The sequence below is a fragment of the Eleutherodactylus coqui genome, chromosome 10 (assembly GCF_035609145.1).
Source record: "Eleutherodactylus coqui strain aEleCoq1 chromosome 10, aEleCoq1.hap1, whole genome shotgun sequence".
NCBI classification, from domain to species: Eukaryota; Metazoa; Chordata; class Amphibia; order Anura; family Eleutherodactylidae; genus Eleutherodactylus; species Eleutherodactylus coqui.
Genome location: NC_089846.1, coordinates 9,284,681 through 9,302,411, shown reverse-complemented (window position 1 = coordinate 9,302,411; position 17,731 = coordinate 9,284,681). Strand labels below are relative to the sequence as shown.

At 47.3% G+C, this 17,731-nt stretch overlaps 1 protein-coding gene across 1 annotated transcript; it reads right to left on the bottom strand.

Moving 5' to 3' along the window:
* Positions 1 to 2,318: 2,318 nt before the first annotated feature.
* On the bottom strand, positions 2,319 to 14,686 carry FAM78A (family with sequence similarity 78 member A). The gene is made up of 3 exons (XM_066580203.1): positions 13,940 to 14,686; positions 11,815 to 12,311; positions 2,319 to 4,599 (listed from the first exon to the last, which is right to left on the bottom strand). The coding sequence occupies exons 2-3, from the start codon at positions 12,240 to 12,242 to the stop codon at positions 4,071 to 4,073; spliced, it is 957 nt and encodes a 318-aa protein (XP_066436300.1). The 5' UTR covers positions 12,243 to 12,311; positions 13,940 to 14,686; the 3' UTR covers positions 2,319 to 4,070.
* Between the last annotated feature and the right edge of the window lie 3,045 nt (positions 14,687 to 17,731).

Sequence of the window (17,731 nt, the reverse complement as noted above, 5' to 3'; positions counted from 1 at the left end):
TTGAGGTCACTAGCAAAGTCAAAATCTGCAAGAAAACCGAATTCTTGCAGATTCTACTGCGGATTAACTGCAGAGGCGCAGCAGAACGCGAACGTGTGGGTTTCCAAACCGTTGCTGGGGTTTTTGCCTTTGTAGCATAAATCTACATGAAGATTCGCAGTGACAATTCTGCACTATTCGGTGTGGATTCGCTTTTGGCGTAAGGGGATACGTTATTTTATGAGAGTCTGATTCTCCATTGTAGACTACAAGCTGCCTTAAAGGGACAGTAATCCCCTGAAGCATCCAACTTGTCTCCCCTCCTCTCCTTAAGGTCGCCTGCAGTCGGGCAGATTTCAATATCAGATTCCGCAGCAAGTACCGCCCATAGCATGCCATGCAAAAGTGATTCTTCATGCACACAAGCGGAAACCAATTGCGGTTTCCGCTCCTGGATGATAAATCGCAGCATGCTCTATTTTCCCGCGGTGTCCGCATGGATGGCTTCCATTGAAGTCAACGGAAACCGTCCGACCCGCGACCTGTCTGCAATTGACATTGTGGACGGGCCGCGGATTCTGCGAGAAAAGCAGGAGTTTTAAAAAAATCTGTACTGTGCATGTCCGACGGCGAGCCGTGCGGGCCATCCGCAGCACAGAAAGAAGAAAAAGCAGGTACGTGCGGACGCCGCTGCTGCCAGGGCCGGATTCAGCTGCAGGATCCTATGCCTAATATCAGACCAATCTCTTACTGGGAGGTCGGCATCTGGCATAAGTCTTACTGACGGACGCTTCCACCTCTCAACAACGAACTGAACCCATTACGTCGGAAATATCTGCGCAGATCAGCGGCCGCACCCCCAAAAGTCAACAATTACCCAATTGTATTCAATTGGGTGCAATTGCCAATATGCCATTTCCACTCTGAAGCCCTTAGAGCAGAGGGCCGCATCCTGTGGCTTTGCAGCTATTAGGATACTACTGTCAGGGCATGCTGGGAGTTGTAGTACCCCAACACGTGGGGAGCCGTAGGCCTGCCTTACGCTATGTGCACATGGCAGATTTTTCAGGGGATCCACATGTGGATATAACCGTTTTCAATGGAACAAATCGGCATGGAAGGTTCCCGAGCCGGAATCCCCAGCAAGCAGTGCCGTCACCTCTTTAGTTTCTGCACGCGGAATTTCTGTTACAGTCAATGGCAAATTTTTAGGATGCAGAATTGGCGCAGATTTGGCTTCAAATCAGCGGCAAAATCCACTGTGTGAACAAGGCCTTAGAGTCAAGAAGGCAAACCCAGCAAGTGCAGTCCATTCCATAGAGATCATCCGCAGACTACAAACTGTCATTTAAAGGGACAGTACACGTAGAAATAAAAACCTGGCAGTAAGGCACACACACGTATTTGGGTCCGCGTTCTGTCCATGGAATTCACGGACTCATTATGGCCTATGGAGCTATAGACACTGCCGTTTTTTCATGCAGGCCCCAAAAAACTCATCATGTCTAATTCTTGGACTAGAAATAAGATATGCAAATGCAGGTGAATGTGTGGGCCGTCCGTGTATCAGAAAGCCCATGGACAGGTGTCCGCGTGGGACCCAAACCTCTCACACACAGCAAGCGTGCGCCCGGCCCAAAGCAGTGATTCATCCATTTCTCAACGGTCCTGTTTTCATAGGGTTTGTGTGGCGAAATAGACCACAAATGGGAGTGGCTTATGCAAATATAACCCAAAGTGGGGCATTGTGGGTTGTTTTTGTGGGTGTTCCTGAGCAGACTAGAAAGGGGATAAAACTTTCCAGCCTCTGTTGTGGTCTGACTGGGAGGGGGCAGGGCTTATGTAAAGGGGTGGAGTTTTAGTTAACATATCTCTGTACAAGGTGAATTAGGGGAGGAGCCTGTTGCAGATACCTACCTAGATTGGTTTGGTATTAGACATAAGGAGAGGTGGGGAGACAAGCTGCAGGCTTCAGTGGATTACTGGTGGCTGGGTATATTTGACGCTTACTGTCCCTTTAAGGTGGCCTGCAATGGAGAATCAGATTCTGATCATTTAATGTTTCTGGGAAAGCTGGGTGACAACCGAGATGACTGCTAATATATCCCCTGTATGGTTGTCATTAAACTTCTCCTGGTTATTAGGCTGATTGGACGTTCATGGGTGTGGGAGAGATGTGTGACAGTCCCTATACAAGCTACATGTTGGTTTGACCCAGCTTTCCCAGAAGCAGATATGAGTAACATCTTGACAAAAGACTGTAGGATTGTTGCGGTTGTCCATTTTGTGTGGTGACACTTTCCTACACACCGTATAATAATCGGGAGACCTCCTCCGGGTGACGTCTCGTCTGTTTCTTAACATGTTTTTATTTGTACCATAGTTCTCATTTTTTAAGAAAAGAAAAAGCAGCTGCATTGATGAAGGGACATGGAGGCAAAGCCCTGCAATGCTCCCCGTCCCCCTACTATCTACAGACTAGATTACCCCTGAGTTTTGCCTATTAAGAACATTCCTGCATCAACAAAGCCCGACTAATACCGCAGCTTCACTAAAGCCCAGCTTAGAGCCCCGGTTCAGTAAACAGCACCTCATACCATAGCTTCACTAAAGCCAGCCTCATATCTCTGCTTCAGTAAAAGCCCACCTAATACTGCAACTACAATAAAGCCCACCTCATACCATGGATTCACTAAGCCCGCCTCATACCGCAGCATCAATAATGCCTACCTCATACCTCAACTTCACTAAAGCCCACCGCATACAGTGGCTTCAGTAAAGCTTGCCTCAGATATCAACTTCAGTAAAGCTCACCTCATACTGTGGTTTCAAAAAAGCCCATCTCATACAGTGGGTTCAGTAAAGCTTGCCTCATACCACAGCTTCAATAAAGCCCACCTCATACTTCAACTTCACTAAAACCCACCATATACAGTGGCTTTAGTAAATCCCACCTCAGTCAGTGGCTTCAGTAAAGCCTGCCTCATACTGTGACTTCAATAAAGCCCACCTCATACCGTGACTTCAATAAAGCCCACCTCATACCGTGGCTTCAATAAAGTCCACTTCATACCGTGGCTTCAATAAAGCCCACCTCATACCGTGGCTTCAATAAAGCCCACTTCATACCGTGGCTTCAATAAAGCCCACCTCATACCGTGGCTTCAATAAAGCCCACTTCATACCGTGGCTTCAATAAAGCCCACCTCATACCGTGGCTTCAATAAAGCCCACTTCATACCGTGGCTTCAATAAAGCCCACCTCATACCGTGGCTTCAATAAAGCCCACTTCATACCGTGGCTTCAATAAAGCCCACCTCATACCGTGGCTTCAATAAAGCCCACCTCATACCGTGGCTTCAATAAAGCCCACCTCATACCGTGGCTTCAATAAAGCCCACCTCATACCGTGGCTTCAATAAAGCCCACCTCATACCGTGGCTTCAGTAGAGTCTACCCCAAAGCATCAGCTTTAAAAAATTCTATCTTCACTAACGTTCACCTCATACTGCTGCTACAATAAGATCTAAAGCTTCAATAACGTCTACTTCATACCTTAGCTACACTAAAGCCTACTCCAATACCTGAGGTTCAAAGTCTACTCCCCTACCTCAGCTTCCATAAAGTCTACTCCAAAGTCCTCCATTTTTATCAAAGGCAACAAACAAACATAGTGCCTCTTTAGGGGTATAGGGGTGTTGAGGATCTTTTGGCAACTTTTTGACAATGAGAAGAACATTCGTGGAGATCAAAGTGAAGAAAAAGTCATAAATAACACACAATGAAAAGTACGAATCTCCAGCGAACGTCTCGAACTTCATGCGTCATGGACATGAGATAGGAGCAGCGCAGCGGGCAGACCGGGACGATCAAAGCTGGTTGAGGGTCTACAGAAGTCACCCATAAAAACCACTTTCAATGTCTACATCGGTGGTGTGGTAACATCATTCTGTCCCATACAAAGATCTGTCAGCATAAAATGACACAGTGACGCCCCAAGATCTGACCGAAATGACAGCAGGACCTCCGACGATGTTTTTGGTTGTTACATTATTGTCTTTATTAGCAGCAGTAGCCTGGTTTGCTGGGTTCACCGGCGTTTTGGGGGGATCACGACCACGGCTGGTTTGTTCTTGGGCCTCCACATCAGCACCTGTGCATCATTGGCATTCGGCTTCACAAGCGCACTCGGAGGAATTGGCTCGTTTTTGTCGAGGACTTGTGGCTGTTCCTGTGCAAAAGGTTCCTGTAGTTTGGCGCGTTGTCCCAACGGTAAGGTCGGCTTGATCTCAATCTCCAGTTTCATCCTCCACTTGATGGTGTGCAGAATAACAAGGTCATCGCTGGCCATGTTGATGGCCACCAGCCAAGTGGTAAAGCTTTGGTCCCTATGGATGCCAGTCAACATAGGCACATTGGAATCGCTAACAGGCACTGCCCACGTCACACTTGGGTAGAAGTTATCATTCATACTGACAGTAAACTTGGTGTCCCGCTTGGTGGGGCCAGTAACAGTGCAGGTCTCGGTGGTATTGCCGTACCAGGGATAGTTGACACCGTCTGAATCACTGATGGCAGGGATTTTACCATTCACGAGGTCCGGAAGTTCCCAACTAGACCTGAAGACGAGAACAGAAAACAGATTTGCATATGAGGAGACGTGAATCGGAGAGGGTCTTATATCTATATTGATACATTTTGCAATGTTCTAATGCACTTTGGGGGGAGGAAACATCAAGGGTTTAGTGACATAAAAAAGTCTCAAATTTTTGCTTTCTTATCCAAAAACAGAAGTGGGGCCTAAAAGGGAGGCGAAGCAAAAAGGAAAATCTGCTACTTCTCAATTTTGGCTAAAAAAAAAGTACAAAAACCCCTGTCAAAAATAGTTCACATTAAAGAAAAACTGCAACAGAAAGATAAAAACCGACCCGATATGGTCTTATGGCACAACTACACGGGATGACTGCCGGGGGCGCAAGTGCTCAGCTGTCCAACAACTGTCGCTCCTGTGCTTTCAGTGAATGGAGGTGCAGTGCGCCGATCTCTTCCGGCAACCCATTCAAAGATGAACAGCTACCTATTTACACGAAGCCAGAACTCGCTCATTAGTCGCTGCGTTGTCAGTGAGTTAAAAGAAATCAACGAGCGACTAATGAGCGATTTCTCACTCTCTCAGGTCCCGCGTTTACACGAAACAACTACTGCTTATAACTGCCCGGTGGGGGGGATTTTTCAGCTGACAGTTCGCCCGTGTAAAAGTACCCATAGTCACGCACTTGTGGGGGGCACAAAGGAAGAATGGCTGTAGTCATTGCTAGACATCGATAATTTGATAATTAACCCCTTAATGACACGGCCTATTTTGGCCTTGAGGACCAAACGATTTTTGGTATTTTTTCATCTCCATTTTTCAAAAGCCATAACTTTTTTAATTTTCCATCGTCGCGCCGTGTAAGGGCTTGTTTTTTGCATCGCGAACTGTAGTTTCTATTGGTACCATTTTTGGTTAAATTTTTTTTTTAAAAGCGTTAATTACACAGCATAAATGACACAATACATTTTTTTCTGCGGGTCGGTACGGTTACAACGATACCAAAATTCTTATATTTTTTTTAGGTTTTTCCACAATAAAAACCCTTTTTTTGAAAATAATTTTTTTTTCTAAACTCACTGCATTCATAGTGCTATAACTTTTTTTATTTTTCCATGGACGGAGCTCTTTGAGGGCTTATTTTTTGCGAGACGAGCTGTAGTTTTTATTGATACCTTTTTGGGGTACACACATTTTTTTAATCACTTTTATTGCGTTTTTTTCACTTTTATTGTACACGTCGTTATGGATGCGTCGATGCCAAATATGTGGGATTTTTAATTTTTTTAATGCTAATATGAGAAAAAGTATTAAAAAAAGTTTTTTTTAACATTTTTTTTTACATTTTTATTTTGGGTACTTTATTTTTCTCTTTTTTTTACACAGTCTGTGTCCCTCTGAGGGACTTTTACTGCAGCACTGCAGATCGCTACGATAAGGCATGGCAGGACTTCTCTCCTGCCATGCCTTATCGCTTACTATAGCGATCACAGGCTATGGCAATACAGGACGCCGGTATCTGGCGTCCTGTTGCCATAGCAACCAGCCAGGCTCTCGCGATGTTATCACGAGAGCAGGCTGGAGTCACAGAGGGAGCGCGCTCCCTCTGCGAACCCTTTCCCTGCCGTGATCTACTTAGATTGCGGCAAGGAAGGGGTTAACATCCCCTAACAGCCGCTGTCAGCTCTGCCGCACGTCTTCTCTTCAGCTCTGGCAGACTTGCTTGTAGTTTTCAGCAAGCGTTTCGTGGCTTGGAGGTTCAAAATCCAGGAAACTCTGGCTGTGATTGGTTCTCGGATGCCGCAGCTCAGCAAATCAGAGCCAGCGCTTGATGAACCAATCACAGCCATTGCATTGAAATGAATAGGAGCTCAGCTGCAATACCAGACACAACACACTGACAAGGATGGCGCTGTGTTTGGAAGAAAGCAGCCATGTTTTTCTAACCCTAGACAACCTTTTATATAGATGCAGAAAGTACAGGATGTGACTTTGGGAGTAACACAGACAAGAGTGACATGGAAAGAGAAGATGGAGAAGAGTAAAATGTGCCTATTTGTATGGATGTGAGTGACTAGGTGACCAAACGCAGCGCTCCACCGACTCCGACATGGCTGAGCATTATTGCTACTTCCTGTTACAGTAAGAAAGGCAGCTCTGGGGCACAAACTGCAGCTCTAAGTGGAATACTATGCAGACTAACGGAACAGGACCATCTGTGCCACGCTTCAATTGTCACACCATGCCTTCCATTACATTAGCCCTGCATTACATTGCCGGTGGGCTCATTAAGCGGGTGCAGTACTGGTCTGACGCATCAAGGCCCTCTTCATCAGATCGCTCTCATGTGTGCGGTTTATGCACTGCTTGCCTATCAGAAGCGAATCCTGTGCAGGGTATTGTATTCTGCTCTTTTTGGCTCGCCCCCGGACGGCCTTCCTGTGTTCGGCTGCATCTAGGACACTTCCGCAGACAAACACATCTTCCTCTTCTAAGAAAAATAACTTGAGGAAACACAACATTATCTTTGGTTGGAGGATTCGGCAGCTGTGGTACATAGAGAAGGGGTGCGGAGCTCATCAATGGGGTCAGTAAGGAGTGCGATCAGGCAATCAGGAGAATAGGGTGGACGGGCTCCAACCTTCCAGCAGGATGAGGACAACGTCCTACTGGGGCAGAAGTCCACACAAGTAGATGTTTGAACTTGGTGTATTTCATGATTTCTCACGAGGCTGCACTACTGAGAGATTAGAATTAACAAAAGTAAGACCAAATAACCTGCGGCTGAGTATTTTTCTAGCCACGGACACAACATAGAACATATGGAAGTTACTATATTAAAAGGCAACTTCAAATCTCAACATCATAGAAAAGTTTTGTTGTACAAGTTTATATCCATCTTTGACGCTCTCAACACAGGCATCAACATTTCAAAAGGTTTCATGGTAGAGTGGAGAATATGAGAAATCCGGAGCAGAGATACCACGCTGGCCCGGTGACCCCCAACACCAAAAAACGGTGAACTAATTAAATATTTACTTCTCTACTCATCCTGTTCTGTTATTGTTTTAGGTGCGAATTAATCCCACCAAGCACATATATATGCTTCTTAGGGTCTATCCTATTAGCCCGAGGAAGAACCCTAAGGAGGCTTGAAAGCTCGCTATAACATCTTCTCTTTTTGATGGCCATTAAAAGGTGTCATATCTACAAGATTACTTGGTTTCTCTTACTGAAGACAGTCACATTCTGATGACGACACATAGGCTGCCTGAAGAAGGCCGGGTCGGATCCGGCAGCGAGAATTCTCGCTGCGGGACCCGACCCGAGCTCCTGCAGAGAGCAGCGCGTACTCACCCGCGCCCCGCAGCTCCGGATCTTTCATGTGCCAGCTGCCGGGAAGCCGGCGCATGCGCAGACCGGAGCCGGTGGTGGGTGAGTGACGTTTCTTTGCGGGGCTCTGCGAGCCCTGCACAGAAACAGAACATGCCGCGGTTTGTTTGCTGCGCGAGATTTCGGGCGGCCAAACCGCGTCCGTCTGCATAGGATTGCGCTTGTTAACGCAATCCTATGCAGGCTTCCAGCGGCGGAAATCCCGCCCATCTGCAGGCGGCCATACAAATCTACAATTACATTGCTGTCACCTATATGCCACTAGTCATGCCAGGCAGGATGTAGATATTGATGTGGACGACAATCTGGACCGACACGTGGTCTCCATAGACCAGAAGGATGTCATCAAAGTCTCAGTAGAACAACCACAGTCTTGAGGTAACTTCAGACAATCCTATCTCAGTATGGAGGTGAGATATTAGAAAGCTGATTTGACATTTCTAGAGGATCTTATTTCTTCTGGCTTGTATCTGTGGATCAGCGGCACAAAGCCTCATGTCCTTCCCAACCACTCAACCCTTGACACAGACAAAACAGAGATAGTGCCGGATGCGCAGCTCAGAACGGGACTCCGAGCATAAAGAAAACACAGAACCTCCACATCCTGGAAGTTCAGAAATAGACATCATGTGTACAATGGCAGGGAAGTGCAGCGGACCCTGAAATCTGGAGTCATCACTGCAGGAAAGGAAGCCGCTACAATGGCATTTCCACCAGGAAACCAGATCTGCAGGTATCTAGTGCCGGGCCTGACACAACGGCCTGACTCCAGATCAAGAGTAACTTAGAAGATGCAGGAGACGCACACAAGGGGTAGAACTATTAGCCATGATTGTTGTATGTGTCCTACGTGTAACTGTATAACCCACTTCATGTCACAGACCCAGTCGTCAGGGAAACGGTGCATGTTGTCTCAATCCCAGTTCAGCGGCCATTTTTAGGGTTTGTATAACCAGCCACCGTACTGGGCGGGGCATGAATGGTAGGGCACGCCGACCCCATAGGGATGTGCCTGTTGGTGGTATAAATGGTGGTGGGTGGAAGGCAATGGTAGCGGTCAGTAGTGAAGTGAGTTAAGATGAAGTAGAAAAAGGCTACCAGTGTGGTGAAGTTAGTTGCTGCAGTCGAATAAGCACTGCAAAATATGAGCCGATGAGTCAAGTGCGCCTCCGTGCCGAGTCAGCCGCTGATACGGAGTGAACCACTGTTGTGGAGTGCGGAGGGAAGGGACAGAGGTCTACAAGAGGTTGGATGCAGCTAGCGAGCATAAGGCCGAAATCAGATTTGTGTATGTGAGTAACTCGCAGCAGATAGCATATAGACATAGACAGGGTTAATGAGAAGAACAGGGTGGCACCAGAATTACTGGGTTACACCAAGAGTTCTTATGGTGAATACGGAGTCACTTGTGGGGTGAGCACATTGGCTGGGGTCACTACAGAGCTCTAGTGGGGTGATAGAGTTACTCAGGGTCAAGATAAATTTACTAAGGCAAGAATTACAGGGGTGTACAAAGAATTACTGGAGTGTGAAGAGTTACTGGGGTGTACAAGGTGTTCCTGGGGAAAGATGGGGTGACAATTGAGGTACTAAATGAAAGAGGTTGAGAGAAGGTTATTGGGGCGACCTTATAATTAGTAGGGTGTACGCAGCATTATCTAATAAAAACAGGACTACTAAGGTGACATCACATCCGCTAAGGTGTACATAGAGCTGCTGGGCTGAATGCGGGGCCCATTGCAGTGCCCTTTTATTCTTCCCTGTCTGGATTGCTCCTTCTCTGCCTTGTCTTACACAGACTCATCCCATGACCTTGCTCCTTCAGGCTGAGCTCACATCTACATTCAGGCGTTCAGTTTTCCCTATTCCGTTATGACAACGGCGGCTGGATCCTATAACGGAAAAGAACGCCATATAATAGGCCCCATTGACTATAATGGGCGTCCGTCAGGCCACCTGGCATTTTCCTATACAAAGTAGTGCAGCATTCTGTGCTATTTGGTCCGGGATGTTATGTTGAATCTGCGCCGGAGGCTCTAAATGGAGTTGTGAACATAATCTTACATAGCGAAGACAACAGTCATTTTTAATATCCCCGTAGATAGCACCAGACGCCATGAAATATTACACCGCGTCTCGTACAAGGAGGAATTAAAGTGTCATTGAAAATGCCGACTGCTGAAGATTGAAGATAAATATTTTACAACATCTTGGAAGGTCGAGAGAAAAAAAAAGACAATTCCCAGAATAAGCAGCTGATGCGGATGGCAGAGAAAGTGAGAACCTGATCCTGAGGATTCAATTCCAGCGCTCGCTCACATCATGCTATTTTACAGCTCACATATCCATTGCTTATAATAACTTTACTGTGTTTCACGGCTGGAGCTGTGAACACGATAGAAACTTTCAATATGACTTTTATAACCCAGGGCAGTTCAGGAAGGGTAGAACCACAAGAGACAATAAGCTCTGGCAGCCACAGGTCCCATTCTCCATATGAGATCTTGCCGGGGCTACCATTGGGGTTGGTAAGACATCGCCTATTCTGAAAAATAATATAAGTTGTCACCTCCTGCCCCTATTCCTCATAATACGCTGTGGAGGAATTAAAGGGTAACTCCACCCAAATGACAAGGGTTTGCTCTGAGCCACCAACTGCACCCCCTCATGTTTTGGGTGGAGTTATCATTATCGATAGCAGGCTCTACAGTTCCACTCAGGGAGCCTGTAAACCACATCCTGCGTAAGCCTACAAACAGGAAGCAGTTGTAGGTCACTTCCTGGATAGGAGATTGTATCGGCAAAACTCCATCCGTTTGTGAAATTCAGACTGCACAGTCTGCACCATCCAGAAATACCCAGCTGAGTCACACAGCTTTCCAAGGCACCCGAGTGATACATTTGCATACATATGCAGCTTCCCCACTCCCTTATTGCTTCAGAACTAATCAGATTTGTCAAGACTGCAGGAAAGTTTTGAGACAGCCTGTAATGGCGACTATATATGTAGTCACCAGTGTTCCCTCTAAGCTGTGCTCCTGCTCTCCCCCCACACTCATTGTGGCCGTTTGCTCACCGGAGGCCCCGCCACACTTCTGCTATTCACTTTTAGTAAATGCACTTAAGAACAGAAGCAGTTGTCGGGTTATGTCATGCACGCTGCTGTATAGCTGAACGGAAAGTAACCAGGGTAGTAATGTGTATACTGCATCAATGTCCAGTGGGAGCCCAGCGATGGCCCAAGGGGGAGTCACAGGGGGAGCACTATTAGTTAGAGAAGTACTGAGGAATTCCATTAATTTAGTGGGAACATAAAGGTGGCAATACTACTTTGGGTGGGCACAAAAAGGGGGTTTTTAATAGTAGGAACTAAGAGGAGCATTGGGGGCAGCTACAGAATGGAAGGAATGTGGAGAGATGAAATATATTTGGTAGAAGTCATCATGGTGGTTTGGGCCCACATATAGGAGGGAAAGTGAACTATTCCAATCAGAGAAGATGTCACCTGTGATGAACAATTTTTGCAGCTGCAGGATGTAAAAAGTGTGCAGAGACAATTTGTGGCTGGAAGAAGTTATCATGGTGGTCAGGGCAAGATGGCAAAGAGAAGGGAAAGTGACAGACTCCAATCATGAACTGCAACATTGGGAATAAGTTTTGATTTTTATGTAAGTATGAAGTTCCCCACTACTATAATACAGTACAATTCTCTTAATGCAGCACATGATAGTCTGGAAATTCAGCATATTTGCAAGTGTCAAGAATGCAGCATTATGGGAATTTTACTGTAGTAAGTGGCCTTGGAAAACCAATATGGTAGATTGAAGTTAGGAGTGGAGCACACACTTACATTCCCAGGTCTCCATAGTGATTGTAGAACTTCATGTGGTTACAGGCCTGGATCCAGCCCACTCTCCACGAGTCCTTCCCAGCAATCGGAGGCACTAGTACTTGGGCGCTGGCTCGGAAATGTGGGGTCCTGTATCTGAGGACCACGCTGGACGACTCATCGATGCTGGTGAGGGTGGAGTCAATGGAGGCTTTGACATCCAGCACAGCAATAGACTCTCTGAAGACTTTGGGTTTGCAGCTTAAGCTATGGATGCACCCCATAGTATTTAACACCAGGGCAATTTCAAGCAGGCTCAGGCAGTCCTGGGGGCGGCGACGCATGAAGACCTGAGCGTTTCTCCTGCCGGGTCTCTGCAGGGCACGGCCAGGTGACACCTCGTCCCGATGGCTGTAGTTCAGATGGTAGATTTCTTTTGCTATATCCATAGAGATGGACTGACGAGCATCTCACTGCTGCAAATTTTGGAGCAGTCCCCGGCTCTGCCTGCTCGGCACCTGCAATGAAGGATATTTCATTAATCTAGACCTGACAATACAATCCATTCACTGACGGGAAGCAGAGATACTGGAAATGCTGCAGAATTAAAGTACAAAGTATGTTAGAAGTTATAGAACTTTTCATCTCTCTCCTCCCTATAAGCAGATGTGAACCAGAAACATCAGACTTGAGTCGTCGCCTTGTCTTTTTGTAGGTCTGGTGGCCATAGGGGCGGTCACCCTGCTTTCAATAGACCCTGAAAGTTACATGCCCTTGCTCTTTCTGCTGCCTTGTCCATGCTAGTGTCAGTGTTTACCGTAGCTTTGGTATTCCATTCAGGTGTATTTTTCACCTGTCAGATCTGTCTCCTCCATGCTGGCATTACAGAAGAGACAGTGGCAGAAATTCCAAGGTGCGGAAAGAATTGCTGGCAGGTTTGGCATCAAAGCAGAGTCAGAATCAGCGCCAGGTAGTCCTGACACGCGGCGCGATCACACGGAATTCTAAATGAAAGAACATCCCTCTCTCCCCCCGGGTCGTCATGTCACTGACAACAAGCAGAGGAACGCAAATGTTCATCTCTGATATTAAAGTGACAGCGTGCACATTATCCCAAAAATTAATGAGTGCTCCTTTTGCTGGGAAAGCTGGGTGACTACTAACAGTCTGCCATTATTACAGCTACCACTCAGGTGGTCACCCAGCTTTTCCAGGCCTGGGACAGTGTGTAGTTACACAACAATACTGGGGCAAGCGATATATACTGTGGCTATTCATGAGTCAAGGAAAGCTGGGTGACAACCAACATGTCTGCCATTAGAGCTACCACACAGGGCGTCACCCAGCTTTTCCACATTCCTGTAAGTGCATTTAGTTATGCAGAAAAACTGACGTTGACAATGTATATTGGGGCCACTCAGGAATCTGGGAAAGCTGGGTGACAACCAATATGTCTGCCATTACAACTACAGCAAAGCTTTTCTAGGCCACTCGATTTGTGCTTAATGCTGGAGTGGGCAATGTATAACTGACTATTCAGGAGTCTAGGAAAGCTAAGCAACGGGAATAGTTGGCACCCAGCTTTCCCAGAATCTTCAGTGCTAACTAAATGTGATGCCACACCAAGCACAATGCTGAATTCCCTCCTGATAAGCCTCTAGGCACCTGCACTGCCCCATACCCTACCCTGGGATTGGCATCACATATACAGTGCACGGTATTAACCCCTCGGTTACTGCACCGGCAGGCTTAAATGATAGGGAGGGGGTAGCAAATAACCCTTTCAGTGCCCTGCCGTCCCTTGAACACTACATTGGTCTGTAATGGAATCTGACGGCGTCTTTCTCACCGTTTGCATTAGTATGTGACCCCTTCATCGGCGGCTGGTGGCACAGAGCATTTCAGTGCAATACTCTGCTGTAGCATAATGCACCAAGACGGAGAGAGAACACAGTAACATTTCAGGAAGCATCTGCAATACTGGGGGGGGGGGGAGGCTACAAGGGGTTAATCTATAGGGGGCATTGCTCACTATACAGATGGCCCTTAGCCACAGATGAAATGTAAAGCTGCTGGAGGGTAAACAGAGACGAGAGGCTTCACCGCTGACCCGGGAGCCATAAATAAAATATTGAATATTAAGTACCTGTGCGTGATGGCAGCAGCAGCAGCGGCACGTCTGGAGGGGAATGCGTCCGTCTTCCTGGGGTGGCAGCTTTTGGGGTGGCTGGCACTTTCTCTGGAGCCTGGCATGCTCCCCTGTTGCAGTCAGCAGGCTCTTGTGTTGCAACAGCATTGAGAGTTAACCGCAGGGTACAGCAGGGATTCCCAGCTCTGCCATGCAGGGGTCATTCGGGATCCCCCAGCCATGCCTGTGCCTCCCCAGCAGTCAGGATGAGGCTGGCACTGGAGTGTCCTTGTCACTGCATCTCATTGTCACTACTGTTCTGTAAATGTAAGCAAACTCCCCGCCTTCAGAGGGACTCCCCACCCTGCAAGAAGCACAGGAAACTTTACAAGAAGCACCCTGCTCACAGGGGAGGGACTCTGCGGTGTGGAGGGGAATGCACAGTCCAGGGGGCAGCAGGGGCTCCCCATACACTGCAGCACAGGGAGCAAGAAGCCTCTACCCACAGAGGGGCCACATCATGTAGTGTAGGGTGTCATTTACCCAGCAGGCTCTTCTCTGGACTGGCAAGGGTGCAACAGTCTGCAGCAGTCACCTTCCAGGGTCCATATATAGCTCTCATGTAACTGCCCTCTACTTGCTGGGAGGAACTCTGCAGTGCAGCCTAGCAGTCACCCAGCAGCAAAGGGTGCTGGAGTAGTCATCATCCAGGGTCTCAGCTACAAGAGGCTGGGGTAGTCATCATCCAAGTATTCAGCTGCAAGAGGCTAGAGTAGTCATCATCCAGGTATTCAGCTGCAAGAGGCTGGAGTAGTCATCATCCAGGGTCTTCGCTACAAGAGGCTGGAGTAGTCATCACCCAGGGTCTTAGCTACAAGAGGCTGGAGTAGTCATCACCCAGGGTCTTAGCTACAAGAGGCTGGAATAGTCATCATCCAGGTTCTTATCTAGAAGAGGCTGGAGTAGTCATCACTCAGACTCTCAGCTGCAAGGGGCTGTAATAGTCATTATGCAGGGTCTTAGCTGCCAGAGCATGGAGTAGTCATCATCCAGAAGAGGCTGGATCCAAAATCTCTCCTGCAAGAGGTTGGAGTAGTCAGTATCCAGGGACTCAGCTGCAGTTTTTCTGAGTAGTCCTCATCTGCAGTCTTGCCTGTAGAAATTTGAGGCAGTCATCATCCAGACTCTTAGCTGCAGGAGGTTGGAGTAGTCATCATCCACAGTCTTGCCTGTAGGAGGTTGGCATAGTCATCATCCAGATTCTCATTGCATGAGGCTGGAGCAGGTTCTAGCACAGTGGATCAGGAGATCACTGTTTCCACCTTGTCCTCCCCTGGAGGGACTCCGCAGTGCAAGTTACTACTGCACCCATCAGTGTTAGAGCACAGGCGCTGGGTGGCACAGTAGTTCAGATTCTCCTCCTTCAGAATCAATCTGCTCAGACATAACTCCCATCATGTAACTGCCCCTCCTTTGGTTGGGAGATGCTCTGCAGTGCAGGTTATTACTTATCAGCCTGCAGACAGGAGCAGGCCCACTGCAGGTGAAAGTTTGTAGTCCTCCTCCGGATGACAATCCCCATCCTCCACACTCCGCCGCATCTCATTGCTGCCCCCTTTGTTTTGCTGCTGCACTAATTCCCTGTACAGCTGCTGCTGGATGATGCATGCCAGGCGCTGTGTGGAGTCCTGGGTAATGTAGTTTTCTCTGCGCCTGGCCTCATGCACTCTCATCTGTGTCGGTGGCAGAAAATAGCGGCTGTATTCCACAACATTCTCTGGTGCTTCATAAAATTAATTGTCACCCGGCTTTTTCAAACTCCTGAATGGCAAATCTGTCTAGATATACAGTGGTACATCATCCTCCCCCATATGCAGAGCCTAGAAAATCTGGTGGATACAATTAGGCACTGTAATGGGGGCCATATGGGTTGTCACACAACTTTACCAGACTCCTGAACGGCAAATCTGTCTAGTTATACAGTGATACATCCACTTTTCTCGTATCTAAATTTTAAGAAACCGAGACAACAGGAAAAGAAGTTATATAAATTGTCATCCAGCTTCTCCAGACTCCTGAATGGCAAATCTGTCTAGATATACTGTGATGCATCCCATATCTAGAGCCTGGAAAGTCTGGGGGATACAATTAGGAGCTGTAATAGAGGCTGTATGGGTTGTCACCCAACTTAACCAAACTCCTGAGTGGTAAATCTGTCGCAGGATGTAGTGATACATGACCAACTCTAGACCAGCTGAGCGACACAACTGGGAACTGTAATAAAGGTCATATGAGTTGTCGTCCCAGCTTTTCCAGATTACTGAATGGCAAAACCATCTGGTTTTGCAGTGATACGGCCTCATCTTCTGCATCGAGAGCCAAGAAAATGTGGAAGACACAATCAGGTGCTGTAATGGAGACCAAAAGGTTGTCACCCAGCTTTTCCGAACTACTGAATGCTAAATCTTACTAATTCTTTAGTGATACATCCCCCCTCTTTGGTATCTACAGCCTAAAAAGACTGGGAGACACAACCAAGACTTGTAGTAGTGGCTATATGGGTTGCATCCAGCTTTTCCAGAATCCTGAAAGGTAAAACTGTCTGGTCATGCAGTGAAAAAATCCACGTCTCTTGTATCAAGTGGCAAAAAAAGCTTGGAGACACAATTATGAGCTGTAATCGACACCCTATGGGTTGCTCACCCAGCTTTTCCAGACTCCTGAACAGCAAACCTGTCCAGTTGTGCAGTCATACATCACCCTCTTTGGTGTCTAGAGCCCAGAACAACTGTGGAACACAACTAGAGGCTGTAATGGAGCCTATATGGACTGTCACCCAACTTTTTCAGACTTCTGAATGGCACATCTGTCTTCTTACGAAGTGATACAACCCCTCTTTCCGGTGTCTAGAGTCTAGAAGAGCTGCGGCACACAATTAGGAGCGGTCATAGACTTTGCATGGGCTGTCACCCAGCTTTCCCAGGAGCAGATATAACTACAGAAGGTGCACAGTTGTGTTAAAAGAATCTTCAGTGTTACATCTGCAAAACATGGGTAGTGTTCCATATGTGTGCGATTCCTTGTGTCATCCGTGTGCCAAACTGGGATGTCAGATGTTTACTTCCGTGTGCCATACGTGTTTCACATCTGCAGAAAAAAAAAATGAAACACGCCCAATTCATGTTTTTGCATTTCTCAAGAAAAACGGACAGCACACGGCTGGCGTCTAAGGCGGTCCTGTTATTTCAGTCCCCTTTGACTATGATGGGCAAGTCTCGTCTGTAAAAAGGATCAGAATGGCACACGATGGGTTTTTCACGCCATCCGTGCTGCCATATTTGGTCTCTTTCACATGTTCTGGGTGGAGACGTTAATTTAGGGGAGGTTACTGGGTGGCAGCGCCCTCCACGTCAGGTGACTTATTGATCAGAAAATCGGTTGCATCCTGCCGCCGCAGTGAAATGTTCAGTGGAAGCTGCCATCACGGTGACAGGAATGACATTAGATGCCCATACCAGGCACTGCCATCTTCATCCACTGCTTCTGTAATGCACCCGGTGAGATTCGCTGGCAGGACGCAGTTTGCGATTTGATGAATGGCGCCCGTGGGGCCGGGACTGACTGATGGAAGGAGACTTGTTCTGTAAGCGGCCACCTTGAGAAAAGGCAGCTTCTTTGAGTAAGAATTTATCACTCGAACAGCGAATGTCACAGGGCGATAAAACATGGCGCGCCGTGCGGCGATACATTACAAGTGAACGCTCCTTCGTCTCATGTCTTCCTATTAAAGTGATGGATTGTGACATGATG

What these genes read in the sequence shown, in the direction of transcription:
- FAM78A (XM_066580203.1), bottom strand. Translation starts at nt 12,242, where the DNA reads ATGGATATAGCAAAAGAAATCTACCATCTGAACTACAGCCATCGGGAC. An exon ending in CACTATGGAGACCTGGGAAT is followed by an intron (nt 4,600 to 11,814) that starts GTAAGTGTGTGC and finishes TCTCGTCTTCAG; the next exon opens with GTCTAGTTGGGAACTTCCGG.